Genomic DNA, 20,296 nt, shown 5'->3' on the forward strand with positions numbered 1-20,296 from the left:
GGGCATGGCTTGGTGCTAAACGAAATGCTTGTTTAGTTGAATTAAGTAACCTTGGGAATGTATCAACACACTGAAAAGCAAGTCTTAAGACCTATATCTGCAAAGCTATACAATTTGTACATTAAGATTTTTACACGATTCTTTCAACATGGTTGGTGAGAACATGTAATATAAAACACATTTTTTTACAAAGAGTTAGAGAAATAGGGACTAAATCTGGAAATACCTAGGTTACATGGAGTATGAATGTGTCACAGCAAAAGAAAAATAGTTTGAGCCTGATTAGTCAGCAAATGTCTTAAGTGTTCTCAACATTTATAGGGATGGGGATAAAGTGCACATCAAGTAAGTAGTGTCCTTATTATTTGGGTGGGTGAACTGGTAAAAAAAAAAAAAAGAAGAAGTTAGATACATTTTAGAGTATGTGTGTAACAGCATCCTATTAAAACTAATTCACTAAGGGCAAAAATTTGAATGCAAGCAGGTTACATTGCCGCGGTGAAAGGAATTCAGTGGACAAACAAAAAATCTTTTAAAAAATATGAACAAAGCCATTCAGGGAAACCCCCTTTTGGCCTTAGTCTCGGGTACATTTGAAAAAGCGCTAGAATATCCATGAACCTCAGTTCAGTTCCGGCTTCCTCAGGCCTTAGGTTACTGAACAGGTCTGAAAGTTCAGTCTGGTTCATGAGGAGCCATTACTCTACCTGCCCCAACATCTCCTTCCAGTCCCAGGGACTAAAGGGCGTGGTGGCACCATCCTAAACCAATTTAGCCTCCCTGAGTCTCAAAGACTGGAATAGAAGGGGGCAAAATCTTGGGAATCCAGTGGACCAAACAGCTCTTAACTTGTAGCATCAAACTTTACACAATCGCCATTGAGATCATGCAACTGGATACAAGTGGAATATGATTTCAGTGGTGTTTTTTGAAAAGTCTGCTGCCTTACCATGGGAAACTCCGCAAGAGCACAAGATTTAGACACCAGGATCACAGAACTGACTTAAAACAAATGCTTTGTTGTGTGGGGAAACAAATAGAAACTTTGTACTAAGTCATCACAGAACCATATTGTATGGTTAAAGGAAATCCCTAAATAAATGCATATTCTGCATCATTACTTGCTTATTTAGGACAAAAAAAGAACAGTTCTGTTTTATTTCTTCATTGTCTTCTCTTCATGCACACCCGACAGCGACTTATTATCTTTTCTAACTCCCCAGCTTTCGTAGTTGATGGAATAGGTTTTCTGAAACAAAAGCAAAAGACACAAACAAAAGATGTCATCAATGTATAGATAAAGAGGAACTACTTGGCTGGGTTTGAGCTTTATTAATAAATATCGTAGCTCACCTAAACCTTATTGTAGGAGGTATATTTCTGTAAAGGTATGTACATCGATATTTTATGATTTAGTTGTATTTCAGCAGCAGTAAGGAAAACATAGGCTGTAATCCAAACTCACAGATCCTGTCATCAAAACCACCCTTACCCTTTAAATAGTCTGTCCTCCAGGACAGTCAGTTAAAAGCAGCAGATCATTTAGTGGTTTTATTCAGTAGTTTGCTATAAGCTTATAGACAAATGATAAATATATTTGGTGGTGACAAAAATCACATTTTTGGGTCTTCACTGGTGCAGTAGTACAAAACCATAGCTACTTGTTGACTGTAGAGCACTTGTCAGGTGGGGGTGCCAAGCTAAACAGGATTTTGTTGGTGCAGGGAGATCTTTTAAAGGTGAGTTCATCGACACACAGGTAAGGAAAATGTAACATAGCAATCTCTGAATAGTTCTGCATTTGGGTCATCAGATTAAAATTGACTTTGAATAGTTACCTGAACATTCTTTGGGGGTTTAACGAAGCCAACCAGAAACTGTAGGAATTTGAATAGTAGTTGCATGTGCCTCTTCCGTGACATTCTATAAACGGACTGGCTCGGAACTCTTCCAGACAGGAGCCGGGGGAGGCCAGTGCTTGCCCAGCACCCTCAGAACCTGCACTTGTGAACTTTCACATTAAAAATATCTGGATAAGAATTCTGTGCATGGTGTTCAAATTTTCAGTGCTTTTTTTTTTGTAGTAAAAATTTATTTCTCTTTTTTCAGTAAAAAAAAAAATCATGTGAATTAAACTTTTATACTTCTTTACCCAGATTTGCTAATACTCGAGGTACCTTCCAAATTGAGGATTAGTCATCAAAAAGAAAGCAAAAGCTATTCCTTCTGCCTAAATGCTCCTTTTCCTTATTCAGCTAGCTTGTTTTCATAGTTCAGGAATCTGCTTAAATATAATCTCTAGGAGGCTTTCCTGGACCTCTCTTCTCTTGAACAATCTCTCTCTTTATTTTCTTCAGAGAACTGATCACCACCTGAACCCATTACTATTATGGTTATTTTGCCTTCTTGCTGACTGTCTACCTTCACCACTAAGATAGAAGTTCCGTGACCAGCAGGAACTTTGGTTCATTGTATTCTTTTTAGTGCTTTAAACAATCCTGGCACATGGTAGATGTTCAATGAATACTTGTTGAATTAATAATAGCTAAATGAATGGATGTCTGCGAGTAAATAAGGGGGAATAATGTATCATATATGATGCTGTACAAAAAAAAAATGAATAACCACCAACCGCATATGTGCGGCTATCAGAATCACTGATGGTCCAGAGATCTCTTCATTTAGCATTTAACATCTGGGGAATCTTTCTTTAAAAGGCTTTTTCTCTTAGTCCCCATCTTCATATGAATGTCAAAGGGGCACAGGGTAAGGCAAAAAAGATTTTAGAGCAGATAGACTCAGGTTCAAATCCTAGTTTTACCACTGACTAGTTGTGAGACTTTGGGGTCTTCATATTTATTTATAAAACTGTAGAAGACAAAACTACCTCCAGGGTTTCCATAAGGATTATGGGCAATCTATATAAAACAGCTGCCACATTTTAAAGCAGGCATTCTATTACTAACATAGTATTACTTTTCACCTAAATGTCTTATTTAGAATTTATGGGTAAAGTCATTTTTTAAAATGCTCCATTATTTACAAAAAAACCAACCTACTTTAAAAAAAAGTGTATTTCCAGATTTTCGAGCAAATGTTCATGGAATCCCGTGCACACTAATGTCAGGCGGCATCAGTCTTGGGGGCCACATTTCACCCAGTTCAATGTAAGGTTCTAAGGGTATTCTTTACTATGAATTTGCTGTTCCTTTCCTCCTTACCATGATAAACGAAAATCCTTTCCAGAGAGAAATCCAGCCACTGGGACATGAGGGAATGTCAGTGGTTTGGCTGTGAATGGCTATGGCAATCGTAGGACCTTCACAGACAGTGCATCTGTAATGTGAAATAGAGAATATGGCAGCTGGGGCGCCTGGGGGGCTGAGTTGGTTAAGTGTCTTGCTCTTGGTTTTGGCTCAGATCATGATCTCAGAGTCATGAGATTGAGCCCCACATGGGGCTCTGAGCTCAGCATGGAGTCTGCTTGAGATTCTCTATCTCTGCCTCTCTGCCCATCCCCCCACTAGCACACTTTCTCTGTTTCTCTCTAAAATAAATAAATAAAATCTTAAAGAGAGAGATTATGGCAGCATCAGCACTTTCTGCCCTATATGTGCTGCCTTACGTTCCATTACAAATGAAATGATTCATCTGATCCCATCACAGAGCTAAGGGATTAGATTTTTACCTGCTAATATAAGGCTCCAGGGCCCTGCCAGTAATTGGAGCCATGTCCATTGGCATCAGAGCTGGTGTTGACAGCCAGTATGAGTAGTCATTTCGAGATGCAAAATTACAGACATTGTTGATGTTACAGAACAAGAATGGCATTGTGGTAAATCGCTGCAGGCAGCTGCCGAGAGTTCCTAATGAAACATCAGACTGAGTATCACTTTCAGTACATTAAAATTATATTGAGTAACATTACTAGGTAGAGGCTAATTAAAACAACCTATGGCAGAAATGAGACAGACAACCCCAAAAAAGTTATTTGCAGAATGTGTTATTAAAAAGTTGTGGGGGGGGATCCCTGGGTGGCGCAGCGGTTTGGCGCCTGCCTTTGGCCCAGGGCGCGATCCTGGAGACCCTGGATCGAATCCCATATCGGGCTCCCGGTGCATGGAGCCTGCTTCTCCCTCTGCCTATGTCTCTGCCTCTCTCTCTCTCTCTGTATGACTATCATAAATAAATAATTTAAAAAAAAAAAAATAAAAAAAATAAAAAAAAAAAATAAAAAAAAAAAATAAAAAAAAAAAAATAAAAAGTTGTGGGGATCCCTGGGTGGCTCAGTGGTCTAGCACCTGCCTTTGGCCCAGGGCATGATCCTAGAGACCCGGGATCGGGTCCCACATCGGGCTCCCTGCATGGAGCCTGCTTCTCCTTCTGCCTGTGTCTCTGCCTCTCTCTCTCTCTGTGTGTCTCTCATGAATAAATAAATAAAATCTTAAAAAAAAATTAAAAAGTTGTAACAATGAGAGAAATCAAAGATCCAAGAAGTAAACAGATTCTCCTTCTCCCCCAACCCTCTTAATACTTCCGGTGACTGTTTCTCATCAGTCTGGCACTTGAGGACTGGTTGAGGTCAGTGGGGAAAATCTTTGCTTCAAAGTATTTCCAGTTATTCAAATATATATAATAGCTAATAACTAGATAAAGCTTTAGAAAAGCTGCTACTTTTAAGATTAAAAAGCAAACGTGACTTAAGGGAAAAGTGTTTGCATTGAACAGGACGAGCTAGACTAACATTCATGAGGTAGGCTCCTTCCAGAGCTGTGCATTCCAGAACGAAAACCTGACATTAGGCCCTTGTTGTTTTTTTATTTAACTCTCTTTAAAAAGTGCTGCAAGGTACTCAGGCTTGTTTGCACATCACTGCAGAGAGAAGTACCCCCTGCTACAAAAATTGACAATCCGGGTATGGAACAAAATGACTGAAAACAAGGACGGGGACATTACCCAAGTCTTGTCCATGGGCTTGTTCATTTCCTTGTATGAAAAGAAGAGAAAAGCCACTGTAGAGTGGCGCTGTCCCTTCTGGACAGGAAGGAATCACTGTGGTCTGACTATGCCTGGTGAAGATAAAGCCCCTCTTCATGGTCCCAGTTGCAGGTGGTCCAGGGTCTCCAGGTTTCCCCTTCAAGCCTGGAAGTCCATCTAATCCAGGTGGTCCTTTAAAAAATACGTTATACATGTTGTGATACAAACAAAACCTCAAACTCATTTTCTCAAAGTACTAGTTTAAATGCTTATGTATATCTGTTAAGCTCCTCCTTAAGGGGTCCTACAGAAGAATGGTTTACAAAATGGCCAAACATTATTAAATGTTGGCTAGTTTGTCAAACAGTACTTCTTCGTCTTATAGATGTTTGTGTATATCGAATGGTGAGTTTTTGAGATGAGGGCTTCTTTGTCTTCCGTGATGCCTCACACAGTGGCCAGCACATTTTATGTACATCTTTTGTGTGCCAATGAATGTACCTTAATTACAAAGTGGGTAAATAAGTCAAATATCTACAATTTGAAAGTCTATTCAAGTGGATAATAAAAAATGACATGTGCTTTTGATAAAGTCAGCAAACATGGAAAACAACGGAAAGTTCTTTTAAAGGTATAAACTTAGAGAAAGTTTTTAATCAATTAATAAGGCATATAAGAACAGAAAAGGTTTTTTTACTGTGATAAGAGTTAGTTTCTTTTATCTATATGAGTTTAATGCCAAATAAGTAGTTTTTATACTTTTTTTCCCCTCTGCCCTAGAGTAAGTTAACACACATTTGTCACTTTCTAAATAATATAGACAGAAGGATAGCTGTCCATTGTCCTGTTCTTTCTTCTTCTTTTCATCATCAGCTAGCTATTATTTATGATTTTGGCACTGGCTTCCATCCCATGTTAGCCCCTGATCCATTTCCACTGCCTCTACACCCCAAGCGCCACCCAACCCACCTTGGGTCCTCAAGAAATGCAAGAGGGTAGGTAGAGACTTGGATTTTGGGCCCGTGAGTCAAAAGAGGTATTATTGTTTCCCACAAACGGCCATGCCCTAGAGTCCGGCAATGCCCCAGTGTAGTCACGACTCAGGAGTCAATCAGGGCTCTTCCCCACAATTTGTTAAAGCCCCAAGATTTTTTTTTTCAGTCTACCCTCTATTCCTGTCTTCCAGGGGTCTTGGCTTATTCTTTGAAATTAAAAATAGACCTATTATTAATATCTAAATTCATCAAAGTCTCATTTCTTACTTGAGTTGTCCAAAATTGTATGTTTTTAATATATCAGATAGAGGAAGATACACATTCTTCACTTTTCCCAACATCTACCCTCATTCCCAGAAAGTGTAATTGGACACAAGCTAAGGATGCCTCCAGCTGTCTGGACAGGAATTGCGATTAGATGAGCATGACAAGGACTGGAAGTGAGCTTCCATGCAAGTATGCATCATAAGGATAGTCTGCATTTCTGAGAGAGAGAGGCCAGGGCTCTCAGTTTATACCTGTTGCTATTAACTCTTAGATCCTTTTATCATTCTTACAAGGCCCTATGGCATTAGGACTCATTCTATCTACTTGCTAATGATTCCCAACATGATTTGTAGGGTAGGACACTCACTCTTGCTATGGCCCAATTCTGAAACTTGGTCAGTAAAGTTTTCAGTTAATAAAATTAATTGATAGAATTATGAATTAAGAGTTTTACATTTTGCCACTTTGGAAAACACATTTTAAGGAAAGTTGAATGATTACGTGTGTTCATGACATTTCTAAATCATGAGTGATTATGCATGATGTCATAATATTATATATTTGTATGTATAATTCTATTGAATTTTTTAACATTCAAGTCTCTAGTCTTTACAGTTTTATTATAGTAGACCTGGTCATATGTCAACAAATGGGGAAATAAAAACATGTTTTTTCTTACTTTAACAAAATCAGCAATTCTAAAAAGAAGATTTTGTTATCTAGGAATTTTCTAGAAAGTCCTTTTGAAACTTTCGCAGAAGGTAGGTTTTGATCCAAGTATATCAAATTGACATAATAGCTTATGTTCAGACTAAAAAGAATATTTTTTAACAAGAGAACAAATCCACACTTTATTTTATTTATTTTTCAGTAAGTTTAAATCCTGGGGGGTGGGGGGGTACAGCAACACACAGATTCTGTAGCCAGCCAGTGGCTTTAGCAGGAAGGTTGCTTTGGTATTTGGCATGAGTAGGAGCATGCGTGACTTACTTTCCCTCCGATGACTCAGGTTTGCCCCCAGGAGTCACTGTAGTGGTCTTTACTTGGTACACATAAGCACATCTGTTGCCTAGATAAAATTTAGCTTCATCTCCAGCATAAACACCTTCAAGCTCCAGAAGAGCTATGTGCTTCCTCTGGTTCTGGAGACCCTGCTTACAGCCAGCAAAAATGGCCTTGGACCACAGCCTTCCAGACATATTTGTCATTTTAGAAATCCTGTTCCCAGCAGGTCCCACTTACTTCCCCTCAAAGTTCAGGGACCTTATCCCCACCCAGACTAAAATATTTAAGAGGGCCTTTTTCAGGATAACACATGAGTTGTTCACTCACTCAGGATTCAAGCATGGGATGCATGGCAGAGTGGAAAGATGGCTTTCCTCAATAAAGACACTAAGCTGCTCTTCTCTTCATATCAAGATGTTCTTTTGAACTGTGTACTTAAATGCCACTACTATAAGTACTTGTTATTAGCTAAGGACTCCTATAAATAATTAAAAACAGTACTGGTCTTCCCAGAAATAGAATTGGTGCTTTATTAGGTCTGTCTGTCCTAAGGCTAAAAATTTGGAGTACATTTATTTGCCCAGTTAAGAGATAGGAAGAATGGTGTATTCCAAAAACTCTTCGTTTTTCGCCTTCTTCCAAATGAACGTTTTGTTCCTGGATTTTAATGTGAACAAACTGAAAAGCAAGATGACTCTTACAGTCACATATCCGAACGAGACTTCTCTGTATATTGAAACAGTATTCCTTCAGCGAAGAGAACGAGCCAGCTCCTTATTTACCTTGCTCGCCTTTACAACCTTTGTTGCCTTTTTCTCCAACTGGCCCAGGAGTTCCTGGTATTCCATCCATGCCTGGTTTACCTCTTGGCCCACAGGGTCCTAGGCAAAAAACCCAACACTCTGTTGAATGGTTCATACAGGATAAAACGTAGGGTGCCCAACCACCCCAGTTTACCTGGGACTTCCCCAGTGTCAGCAATGAAAGTCCTACAATACTTACAGACAAGCTCGGACAGTTGGTCATCCAACCTGTTACACCCGAAACAAAAAGCACCTCCCCCCCACTCAAACAGAACTAGAAACATCTGAAATAACAGCAGTTTAAAATTGTGCTGCCATTTTGATTTACACTGTTCCAGAATTGGCTGTTCCCTTGTACTGACCAAAGTAGTATCTCTTTTATATCCCAGGTAATTCAGGTAAACATAGAACATAACACTTCTGTTCAGAAGCCTATTAAAATGTGCCAACCCTACACAGAGGGGTTAGTTCGGTTTCCGTACACCAATACTTTGAAAAGATTTCATAAGATTAAACATACATTTGCGTTGACTACTCTTCCAAATGCTGTACAAAGTTTTTAGAAAAGTATATGCATACAGAACTCAAGTTTATTCAGGCAATCATTTAGAAATTAGAGCTCTAAAAAAAATAAAAAAAATAAAAAAATAAAAAAATAAAAGAAATTAGAACTCTAAGGCTGGGAGTTGTCAGAGAAGATAGACATAATACTTGAACCTAATAAAAAAACACACATACGCACCCTAACATGTATTTGCTCAAGCTTACTGTATGCACGACAGTTTTCAGTAGATTCAAAAGGTCTTTTATTTGCTGGTCAAGAGTAAAACAAGCTCACCCCTAAGACTGTAAAAAAAACACTGTAATGTGTAACATTTTCTGCAAAGTTGTATCGCTCGCTTGCAAAGCACTTTCTAGAGATTTTAGTTCAACCCTTTCCTAGTAACCCGTCAGTGCTGCCAATGCCATACCTAGGATTCCTGGTGGCCCTGGTGGCCCTGGTTCTCCTGGCATCCCTGGTCCTCCAGCACGGCCAGGTGGCCCTGGGCTTCCTGGAAGGGAGATGATCTTAACCGTGCCAGGGTCTCCACGGACACCTATGGATATAAGCAGAAGAGAATTATGGCTTCACTGATGAGTTCCCCTTTCTTCATGAGAAGCAACACAAAGGAAATAAAACTTACCAGGTGGTCCTTTTGGCCCAATTTGCCCTGGAGGTCCAGCTGGTCCCGGAAATCCTGGGTTACCCTTCTCTCCTTAAAAAAAAAGAAAAAAAAAGATGATTTGATTCCACTTAGAACACTGGGTTCCCTATCTCTTCAGGTTTATGGTCAACTGGAAAGATAGACCTCAGATTTAGAACCAGAGGAGCTGTGACAATGACTACAACTTTTGACATTTTATTTGAACCCAATCAGTCATGTTTAACGTCTTTTAAAAAATATATTCAAGAAATAGGCATTAAGATTTTGTAGTTTAGTACTGAAAGGGAAGAATTCCTAAGAGTTCACTTTTTAAGTCCAGAAACCAATTCAATTGAATATTTAATTTAAAGTATGAAGGTAACAATAAAACCTATTTTAGTGCTTATATCGACTGTCACAGTCATGTACTTTCTTGGCTTGTTATTCTAGCTTCACTAAGAGCCCGTTATGTTGGGAACTCTCATGGACGCATCTAGAATATCTGCTTTCATGTAAACTATCAAAATGGTATGATTTCTCTTCCAAATAGTCTTTGACATGAGTAAAAGTTTACCAAGAATCATTGATTTGGAGAAATACTCCTTTAAAAAATCCTGAAATATTATAAATACTATATCTGATCACTTAGAAATACTTTAATACTGAATATGGTATTCATAGAAGAGGTACAAGGGTGGCTCAGTTGGTTAAGCATCTTAATTAGCTTCAATTCATGATCCTGGGTCCTGGAATGGAGCCATGCATCAGGCTATTCACTCAGTAGGGAGTCTGCTTCTCCCTCTCCCTCTTGCTTTGCCCCCCACCCCCGCTTGTGCATGCTCTCTTTCTCTCTCAAATAAAAGCTCTTTAAAAAACAGAGAAATAGGGGATCCCTGGGTGGCTCAGTGGTTTAGTGCCTGCCTTCAGCCCAGGGCGTGATCTGGAGTCCCGGGATAGTGTCCCACGTTGGGCTCCCTGCATGGAGCCTGCTTCTCCCTCTGCCTGTGTCTCTGCCTCTTTCTCTCTCTGTCTCTCTCACGAATAAATAAATAGAATCTTTAAAAAAAAAAACCCAGAAGAAATAAAATAATCATAGTACTAAAAGTTAACTGGAAACTATAAATTATCCACTTGGTATCAGAACTTGAGGAAGATGTCCATATTTGTTTATATACATCAGAAGAAGCCTAAGCATTTTTCCTTTTGGGGATTAAAAGTCCAAATAAGGAAGTGCAAACTTGCCAGTAGTGCCAGCTGATAGATGGTGTTATTCTGCAATTTAAGAGGAATGTGTTTCATGAAACATATTTCAAAAGATCTGATTTTATGAATCTCCCATCTAAATACCTCTAAATATTTCACCAGAACTTTTTTATTTAGTGGCGCCTTTATATAACTTCTTTTTTAAAGATTTTATTTATTCATTTGAGAGAGACAGGGCAGAGGGAGGGGGAGAGGCAGGGGTGGGATAAGGAGCGGGACAGAGGGAGAGGGAGAAGCAGGCTCCCTGCAGACCTCCTTGCTTTCTCCCAGAAGCAGAGCTTGAGGCAGGTCTGGATCCCAGGACCCAGAGATCCTGACCTGAGCCAAAGTCAGACACTTAACCAACTGAGTCACCCAAGCTGCCTGAGCCTTTATAGAATTTTTTTACAATCTCACATATTCTTGTTCTGAGAGGTGGGGTGTAACAAGTGGGATGCGCTTCCCAGGCTACCTGCCAGGGTTCACCCTCCCCCACAATGTCTAGTGGGAATCCTCAGAATCATTTGCTCTGATTTATTCTTAACTAACTTGTTCCTGAATAGTCAGTGATTTAGGAAGGATCCTGAAAGCATTGAGAAAGGCTCTCTTTCAACTCTACATTGTTCTGTCTTGCACCTGGAAAAGGTTTTCCTTTGTGAAAATGTGGCTTTGTTCCCTTTGGCTACACAAGCACTATTTAGCACCTGTGTAGTCTATAGTAATAGATTCCTTGCTGACAAAAGCAATGGAGAAGATTTAATCAGTGAAGACAACAAATACAGTATTCAAAACCTTATTTAAGGTTCATAGCTTCCTTATGGGAGATGTGAAAATTATTTTCTGAAACCTGAAATTTACATTTATGTGGACGAAAATTTTAAACTTAAAACCCCCCAAATTATAGTTCTCTTCTGATTAAAACACAGTACATGTGCCCAAACAACAAATACCTAAATCCACATATAAAAATTTACTTACCCTCCCCCATTCATAGTTTGGTAAATACTCATTTAGATTTTCAGCTTTTTAAAATTATAACACATATGCAAGTTAAAACAAGCAAATTCAAAGAAATACTTTTGATATTGATGTAGTTGCCCATTCCTAACACAAAATATATCAGTATTCTCAAAGGTAACCACTTTAAACTGTTTTATTTATTTTATTTGTTTTACTTATTTATTTTTATTTATTCTATCCTTAACGTATGGATTTAACTTTTAAGATCTCTGAGTTTGGGTGCTGGTGGTCTTCCTTCTTCACTCATAATAACCAAGGTCCTATTTGCACCCCAACTGTCCATGGTGACCAGAGTTTTTCAGTAATCATTTGCATGCCCTAAAATATAAATCACAGTCATTGTCTTTGCATCCAAAGAGTGGACAAAAACAGTACCTTTAACACCTGGAAATCCGTAGAATCCAGGATCGCCTCTGAGCCCTGGCAGACCTGGGCTCCCTGGTGCTCCCTGCATTTCAAATAAAAGGGAGCCGAACCAAAAACAAATTTCAAAAATCACAACAGTCACTGCAGTTCTTTCTTTTTTTTTTTTTCTTTTTTCAAGCAGACAGTATATAATAGTACATTGGGTCAGAATGAGCTGAAGTGGACAGACATCACTTTTACCTTCCCATCCATCCAATCCCCCTTTAGCTCCTCTGCCACCTAGACCTCTCCTTAGGATTACTGCTGTCAATAAAACAGAAGCAAAACCTGCCCTTAGGCTCAAGAGCAAACACAGCTTCTGGACATTAATGTCTATTGTATGAGTACTAAACACAACTGAATGTTCTGTATCCTAAATGGAACTGCCCAGTATTTGGAGATCTTTCAGGAAGAGTAGGCACTGGACTGTCAGAATGAAAATTATAATTTTTTATTTGTAATTTTTGCAAAGACAATAGGGCCAATATTGAATTGTGGCACTCATCATCATTCTAACTAAACTGGCAGAGTTATAAATTACTCCGGGTCAGAGGGGTAGGCATGTAAAGTGTCTAGGGATTGGGAGCATGAAGGGGTTGCCAGGGGAGCTCTGGTATGCACTTTTGGCAAGGATGTAGTGGTAAGACCAGGAGGAGATGCCCCCTCCTTATGAAGCCCACACTAATTGCCCTTGTAGCCATGGAGTGCTCAAGCAAGGTCACAGGAAAAGGAGAAGAGGGCAGAGCTTTAGGAAGGAGCTACATATCAGAAAGTAAGTTAAATCTACCATTACACTGTCCATATGAATTGAGGCAGAATCCTATTACTTGAAAATAATGAACTGAAAGTCATTCAAAATGCCAAGAATAGCAAAACTGGCCTCTGGGCCAATTGTCTTTGGAGCAAGAAGACGAAAGAAGGAATAGTCCTACTGCTTGAATAAGCTCTTGTGAGGTCAAAGGAAAAGGGAGAGAAAACAGAACCACCTGGTCAAGAACTCTCAGGCTCCTGAGGTCTGGCTTGTTCTCCAGAGGCAGAAGCAACCAGGGAGGAGTCACTGGTACCAGGCTAAGCCCCTGGGTAAGGAGGGCTCCATGCAAGGAAAGGACTGTTCAGGGCACAGAACCAGTTTAGACATCCATCGAGAAGAATTATCTTTGAGGTGCAAATGTAGAAGCTCAGACTTGCTCTTGGAAACACCAAAGGACTTAAGGGAGATCACATTTCCAAACAACACTTTCCACAGTCCAGTGCCCTTGGAAGGACATTCCCTGTGATTACAGAATCAGTGTTGGCCACTTTCAAAGATTCATGGAGAACATGAGAGATATTGAAGACTGGGCAAGTAGTGCGTTTAAAAAAAAAGTTTTAAAAAGGTAGATTCTGGAAACCGAATACCAAGAGAACTTAAGAGAACATAACATGATTCCTGAAACACCACCAGGAGTACCTCATTGCCCATCAGTGATGAAAACACAGAACACTGAAGATATAACTGACTCTCTCATCAATCTCCCAGAATTTGATGTAAACAGGGGGAACGGGTTTTTCAAATATGCTGCGAAGGAGAAATGAGGTAAGATGGCCCAGGTGTCCAGTGAGAGACTTAATTCAGAGAACTTCATAGGCTGGGAGCATGAGCCTAACTAAACACAATGACATCTATACAAAAATAAATGTGAAAATTCTGCACTTAAGTCACAAACAAACAGGCAAGAACTAAAATTAATGGAGAAAATTTGGAAGACATTCATGAGGAAAAGGTAGGCGTGTGTGCGCATGTGTGCCACAGGCTCTGGTTGACCAGAAGCTCACTGTGCAGTGACAATGAGCTGACATGGCAGCCAAACAGCCCAAGCAGAATTTTAGGTTGGATTATATGATGGTGATTTTCAAGTTGGTGAGAGTCTTCGCTTCCTTAGCCACTCCATGGGGATACTGAGTTCTCACTTGCAGGGGGTATTTGTCCCAGGGGCTACATTTTTAAGGAAGATACTGACCAACTAGGATATATTCAAAATAGATGCAGGGTTGATCAAGTGTTAAACTGAATTTGAAAAATACAGGGGAGAAAATACTCGAAGCAAGTGGGAGCTATTTATAAGCACTAGAGGGTACATCAGGGGAAAAAAGGAAATAGACATTCAGGGTATAGCACAGATAACATTTTTAAAGATTTTATTTATTTGTTCATGAGGTACACAGAGATAGAGGCAGAGACATAGGCAGAGAGAGAAGCAGGTTCTCTGTGGGAAGCCTGATGAAGGACTCAATCCCAGGACCTCAGGATCATGACCTGAGCCTAAAGCAAACCCTCAACCACTGAGCCAACCCAGGTGCCCCTAGCACAGATAACTTTGAAAGCATTATTACTAGAGGAAAATTATGTTGTCCTCTAGAGCGATCCCAAACTCTTTCAGTGTAATATATATATTAATAATATATGTATATTACTAATATATATTATAATACATATTATAATATATGTATATTATTAATATATATTGTTAATATATATTACACTTAAAGAGTTTGGGATCGCTCTAGAGGACTATATATATATATATATATATATATATATATATATATATATATTCCATTCCTAGAATTGCTTAGAGTCTCAACAAGAAAAACTCAGGAATAACATGGAAAAGGGTCCCCTACAAATCAAACTTCTAGAGGCCAAATCTGTCCAACTCTGAAGATTCTCTCAACCTTCCAGACTCTTCCCTTGGGTGCACAGAAACATCATAGATGGGAATTTTTTTTTGCCTCTGGGTACATCTGATCCTGGCAATTGATTTAGAAGAATATAAGAAGTCAAGATAGTTTTCCACACTTACCGGTTGACCCGGTGGCCCCTTGTCTCCCACAGTTCCAGGCAGACCTCTGGGGCCAGGCTCACCCATGAGTCCCTTGTCTCCTTTTATGCCTTTCACGTGGCTCCCTGGAGGGCCTGGAGGACCAGGCTCACCTGAATTTACAAAGGGCCTGTCAGTATTGCCAGTCAGAGAGGTTGGCCAGTTCTGTCGGTGATGTTTTCAGAGAATGGATAAACCCTACACCTATTGTTACCCTGCATGTTCTTTGTGTTGTGTGATGGGTTTGTGGCAAAGAGAGAATGAGATAAAGCAGGGAAGCACCTGGCCCAAGGCAGGAACCGTGTCTCCCTCCTAAAGGTCTATTAGAGCAGGATCTTTGCAGAGCACAGTACTCAATACTAGCAACTCAATAAATCTTCATGATGGGATGCATCTCTCTCCTTCAGGCTTATCAATTTGTCATTTACTAATTTTCCACTAGCCTCAACAGCACCAACAGCTTTGGTGAGCATCGAGTGTCGTATGGAACTGAATCAATACTGTACACCTGAAACTAGCATTACGCTGTATGTGAACTAACGCATTTAAATCAAAACTTAACAACAGGATCACCACCACCACCACTTTGCTGCCCTCTATGTGTGAGCCAATGGGCTGGAGAAGGTGAAGACCAGAGGTCAAAAGGAGCAATGAGGTCATACCAGCAGAAGGCCAAAAGCTTCTATTAATAGTCCAACACTCTTCATTCTTTTATCTTATTAAAAGTAGACCCTCTACCTGGGTTTCCTCTGAAGCCTGGTGGACCTCGATTTCCTTTCTGGCCAGGGATGACTGCACCAGGAAAACCTGGTGGCCCTGGGAGTCCCGTCATGCCAGTGGGTCCCCGTGGCCCGGCATCTCCCATTGCCCCTTTCCTGCCCGGGGGGCCTGGTAGGCCTGGGGCGCCCCTGTCTCCTTTGGCTCCTATAAAGAAAAAAAGTCTGGTAAGATTCATAATGCCTTGTACTTGGGGTTACAGCATAGGGGTATCTCTGGTAATGCAGACACTGTGTTTAAAGAGTCATGAAAAAATAAAAATAAAAAAAATAAAAGAGTCACGAAATATTTTTTAATAGAGGCCTACTAGGAACTGAGTTGAGCCTTATTTCTGCCTTCCTTTAGTTGTTTGATTTTGGCAAAGTGACCTCACTGTTGTATGTGTCAGTTTTCCTATTTTAAAAATGACAGTTAAAACCTAATATAGTTCAGTCTTTTTTTTTTTTTTTTAAGATTTTATTTATTTATTCATGATAGAGAGAGAGAGAGAGAGAGGGGCAGAGACACAGGCAGAGGGAGAAGCAGGCTCCATGCACCGGGAGCCTGACGTGGGATTCGATCCCGGGTCTCCAGGATCGCGCCCTGGGCCAAAGGCAGGCGCCAAACCGCTGCGCCACCCAGGGATCCCTATAGTTCAGTCTTTAAAGATCAAGTGAAATAATACACAGATGGAAGAGGGTAGTGTAAGCTCTAAAGTGTTCTCTATCTACATGCCGCCAGTATTATTATTATCTGATGAACTTTAATTACAATAACATTATTTAATCAGAGCCAAACTTCCTGGCACTGATGTGCACATTTGAAGAGTCACCCAGCTATACCCAGACAAAGCAGCAACAAAGTCGAGGTCACTATTCTGTCCTCTGGTTGCCTCTCCCCTCGGATGCAAACAACTACCCTGGAAGGGATGAATGTGGCTAGAGGTTTGTCTTTACCAAAGAGGATGCCCAAGAGGTCACCGCTTAATTACTAATATTTTTCATCTTGGAGAACCTTCAAGGAATTTGTGCTTTGACACTCATGAATGTGTAATGTTGTGTGAATTAAAAATAACCACTCCCTTCTCTTTTCTATCTCTGCATTATTCTAGAAATAGTAAATGGGACACAGGTAGGAGACAGACAGGAAGGAGAAGAAGGGAAAGCCTGGATGAGCAGCTATCACAGGGAAAGGCTTGGGAAGTTATTATGTAGGAAGACGGTGATGATGAAATGGATGAATATTGAAATATTGAATGTATAGCCTTTGTGTCTAATGTTCTCCAGGTTTTTTATGAAGATGTTGGGTAGATGATTTCAGCTCACTCAAGCTCTGAAATGCTGTATTTGTATGACAGGGTCTGGCAATGGTCAGAGGCACCGTGATGCAGTCTTAGGTTACATAGTTCATGCCCACAAAGATGCTTCCTTGTTTACAGTATGATTCCTTCTTAGCACTTGGGAGAATTAAAACTAATTAAAAGGATTCATACCTTCCAAGCCTCAATGAACTCATGTCTATATTTTAGTTATTCTAGAGGGAGGCACATAATAATTTACTTACATAATTAGGCTAGTTATTATCTTTTTAAGGCTTTTTTACTTAAGATGATCATTTTATGTCAGATTTTATTTCCAAATAGATGCCAAAGTGTTCTCACCCAAATGGTTAAACTGTGAGCTTTCTCCAGGAAAATAGGACAAGCAGTTTCTTTTCGACCATAGTTCTAAAACTGATCTGTGATCTGTGGGAGAAGCCTTTGTGCACGTTGGGGTAGGGTAGGTGGGGTCTGGGAGGTATGAGAACGTTGAGCCCAACCAAAGAGACTATGATATAATCAAGAAACAAATGAAAAAGGACAGCTCTTGTAAACTTTGCACAGTTGAGCTGGTAGGTCAAGAGGGAGTTCCCGCCCTTCTGAGCTTCCTGCCCCAGTACCTGGCTACTCCTTGTTGGTTCTTGCAAGCATCAATATCCTGAGGTTTTCATTCACATGAGCCCTTTTTGCTAATAAAATACTCCTATCCACAGGGCCCATATCTAAGAAAGGTCAATAGAAGGTGCAATCTAATATTTCTTCTGGCAGATTTCTCTACAACATGGAAAAAGATTGAAGAAGCTGCTTATCTTGTAAAACACTGGCATGAGAAATCCAGACTCACAGTCTGCCCAACTAAAAACTTGCTTATGCTTTGAATGACTTTCTTTTTTTTTTTTTTTTTGAGGTGTTGAGAGAGTTACTGGTAGCCCTAAATAAAAAGTAGCATGAACCACAAGCTACAAAATGAAGGTAACAAGGCGAGAAAGAACTTGTGTTATTACTACACACTATTGCTACCCCCACCCCCCCCACTCAGAATAGCAGGGAGGGATGCTCCTGGAGAAGCCAGTAATTCCACCCCCACCATTTTAGGAGGCGATACCTCTAAACCATGCCAACGACCACAACAAAGGAACACATAGCAAGTCTTTTGATTTTTAAAGACTTTTGATAGAAGGAAATTCCAAAATTGGATCACAGGTTCTAATTCATTCACTTCGTTATGATGGTAATACATTTGTTTGATGTATCAATCATTTCAATTAGTTTCTGTCTTCAAAGCTGTCACCAGGGTCAGGGAGGCAGCACTGCTCACCTGGAGGACCAGGGCTCCCTCCTGGGCCCGGATGTGCCCCCAGCAAACCTGAAAGAGATCATTTTGGTGAGTTAATATCTTATATATGGTTAATCTCATTTATGCCAGGCAGCCCAGGTGGCTCAGCAGTTTAGCGCTGCCTTCAGCCCAGGGCCTGATCCTGGAGTCCCAGGATCGAGTCCCATGTCGGGCTCCCTGCATGGAGCCTGCTTCTCCCTCTGCCTGTGTCTCTGCCTCTCTCTCTCTCTCTCTGTGTCTCTCACAAATAGATAAATAAAATATTTTAAAATTTTTTCATTTATGCCACTTGGTCAGCTTCACTTTGGCAACAGAAGGTAATTTAATTACCGCATATCCAGAGCACTGTGGGAGAACAATCTCTGAGGCAGTGAAGGATTACAATGCCCCTAGCCATTCATGCAAAATAAAACTGGGGTGCTCCTGAGCTAATGAGCAAGTTGTACCTGTTTCTCCCTTTTCTCCTGGGGGACCAGGGATTCCATCACGGCCCTGGTTGCCTCTCATGCCCATAGGTCCAGGAGATCCTAGGAATCCCGGAGGTCCTAAGAAAAGAAATGCTACATGTAAAATTCTGTGAAAGGTGCTCCTTTTTTAGAACTGTAGTTATGTGATGCTCAATTCACAGTGAAAACCACGTACAGATTAACACTATCACGAGGATTATCACTTGAGAATGTGTGAGTTGGCAGATCTTTGAGTTAGGTAGGTAGGTGTAAACACCTAACTTCACAGGTTTTGCATTTTTGTCTGGCTACCTGGGAGCTACCTTCCAAGGAGCAGCAGACAGGTAGGTACACAGAGATTCCGACCCCGGGAGAAAATGTGCCTCCCTCATGATGGGGAAATAGACAAAGTACAAAAATGGAACCTGGAGGTCCTTTGACTCCTGGGGACCCAGGGAAGCCTTTGATGCCTTTTAACCCCAAATCTCCATCAGGGCCTGGCTTTCCTATAAAAGAAGAGAGAAGAGAAGGAAAGAACAGCAGGAGATGGGATGGTTACATCGATGGCTGAAGCGGTCAGTTCCTGAAGTTACCTATTGTCACCCTGGCCTTCAGGCCTTTGTCCTGACTGCTGTTTCCCCAGAGAAAACGGCAGAGATGTGTCACATCACCTTCAAAGGTATGTGTGCACCAACCACACGGACCACTCAGCATCTGATGTTATTTCTTTAATTGGGAGTTAACAGCAAATCCCCTGAATCTTTCGGTACTTGAAAAGATCTTTTAAATAGTAACTTTAAGTAAGCTGCAACCCAGTAGCCTGGCAGTTGTTTTTAATAAAACAAAACAGAAACTTAAACTCAAATGATAACTAAGAAGGTAAGCCAACACTCGACCTGGAAACATGCCAGAAAAAAAAGAAACTGCAACACTCTTATGGATTGAATTGTGTTGCCCTCAAATTCATAGGTTGAAGTCCTAACCCCACTGCCTCAGAATATCACTGTATTTGGAGATAGGGTCTTTAAAAAAGCAATTACATTAGAATGAGGTCATTAGGGTGGGCCCTGATCCCATATGACTGGTGTCCTTACAAGGAGAATTGATGAGGGCACAGACACAGAGAAGGAAGATCATGTGAAGACACAGCAAGAAGATACCCAACTACAAGCCCAGGAGAGAGGCCTCGGAAGAGACCAACCCTGCTGACTCCCTGATCTCAGACTCCCAGCCTCCAGAACCGTGAGAACATAAATTTCTGTTTTTTAAGCCACCCAGTCTGTGTGTTGTTATGGAAGCCCTAGAAAACTAATAGAAGCATCATGAGATTGGACAATAGAACAACAGTTTGTGTTTTTAGGTTGAATTCTTTGAAGCAGCATTTAAGCTTTGTTCAGAGGATCAGGGTTTTTTGGTTGTTGTTTTTGTTTGTTTAAGTAGGCTCCAAGCCCAACATGGGGCTTGAATCACCACCCTGCAATCAAGAGTTAGATGCTCTACTAATTGAGCCAGCCAAGCACATCTTCCACAGGATCAGGATTTTTAGATATCAGTCCACCAAACTGGCTGATCAGTAAAATTAGGCTCCCCCTGATTATTGTTCCTTAGTATCTAAGGCTTTGAAAACCAAAGTTGAATAAAAGCAATTGTTGTACAAAAACCTAAATAGTTTCCTGTTTAT

At 40.5% G+C, this 20,296-nt stretch overlaps 1 protein-coding gene across 1 annotated transcript in view; it reads right to left on the reverse strand.

Annotated features, from left to right (window-relative positions):
• Nucleotides 1–413: 413 nt before the first annotated feature.
• COL4A3 (collagen type IV alpha 3 chain) overlaps nt 414–20,296 on the reverse strand; it is a 129,802-nt gene continuing 109,919 nt past the window's right edge. The window contains exons 39-52 of the mRNA XM_041766914.1: nt 19,041–19,121; nt 18,616–18,714; nt 18,152–18,199; nt 15,498–15,683; nt 14,742–14,872; nt 11,869–11,941; nt 9,232–9,303; nt 9,019–9,144; nt 8,027–8,125; nt 4,957–5,169; nt 3,689–3,866; nt 3,222–3,336; nt 1,839–2,011; nt 414–1,249 (exon numbers count right to left, since the gene is read on the reverse strand). Coding sequence (XP_041622848.1) covers nt 1,165–1,249; nt 1,839–2,011; nt 3,222–3,336; nt 3,689–3,866; nt 4,957–5,169; nt 8,027–8,125; nt 9,019–9,144; nt 9,232–9,303; nt 11,869–11,941; nt 14,742–14,872; nt 15,498–15,683; nt 18,152–18,199; nt 18,616–18,714; nt 19,041–19,121 — 1,679 coding nt within the window. The 3' untranslated portion in view covers nt 414–1,164. The remainder of the gene's footprint in view (nt 1,250–1,838; nt 2,012–3,221; nt 3,337–3,688; nt 3,867–4,956; nt 5,170–8,026; nt 8,126–9,018; nt 9,145–9,231; nt 9,304–11,868; nt 11,942–14,741; nt 14,873–15,497; nt 15,684–18,151; nt 18,200–18,615; nt 18,715–19,040; nt 19,122–20,296) is intronic.

The sequence above is a fragment of the Vulpes lagopus genome, chromosome 8 (genome assembly GCF_018345385.1).
Source record: "Vulpes lagopus strain Blue_001 chromosome 8, ASM1834538v1, whole genome shotgun sequence".
NCBI classification, from domain to species: domain Eukaryota; kingdom Metazoa; phylum Chordata; class Mammalia; order Carnivora; family Canidae; genus Vulpes; species Vulpes lagopus.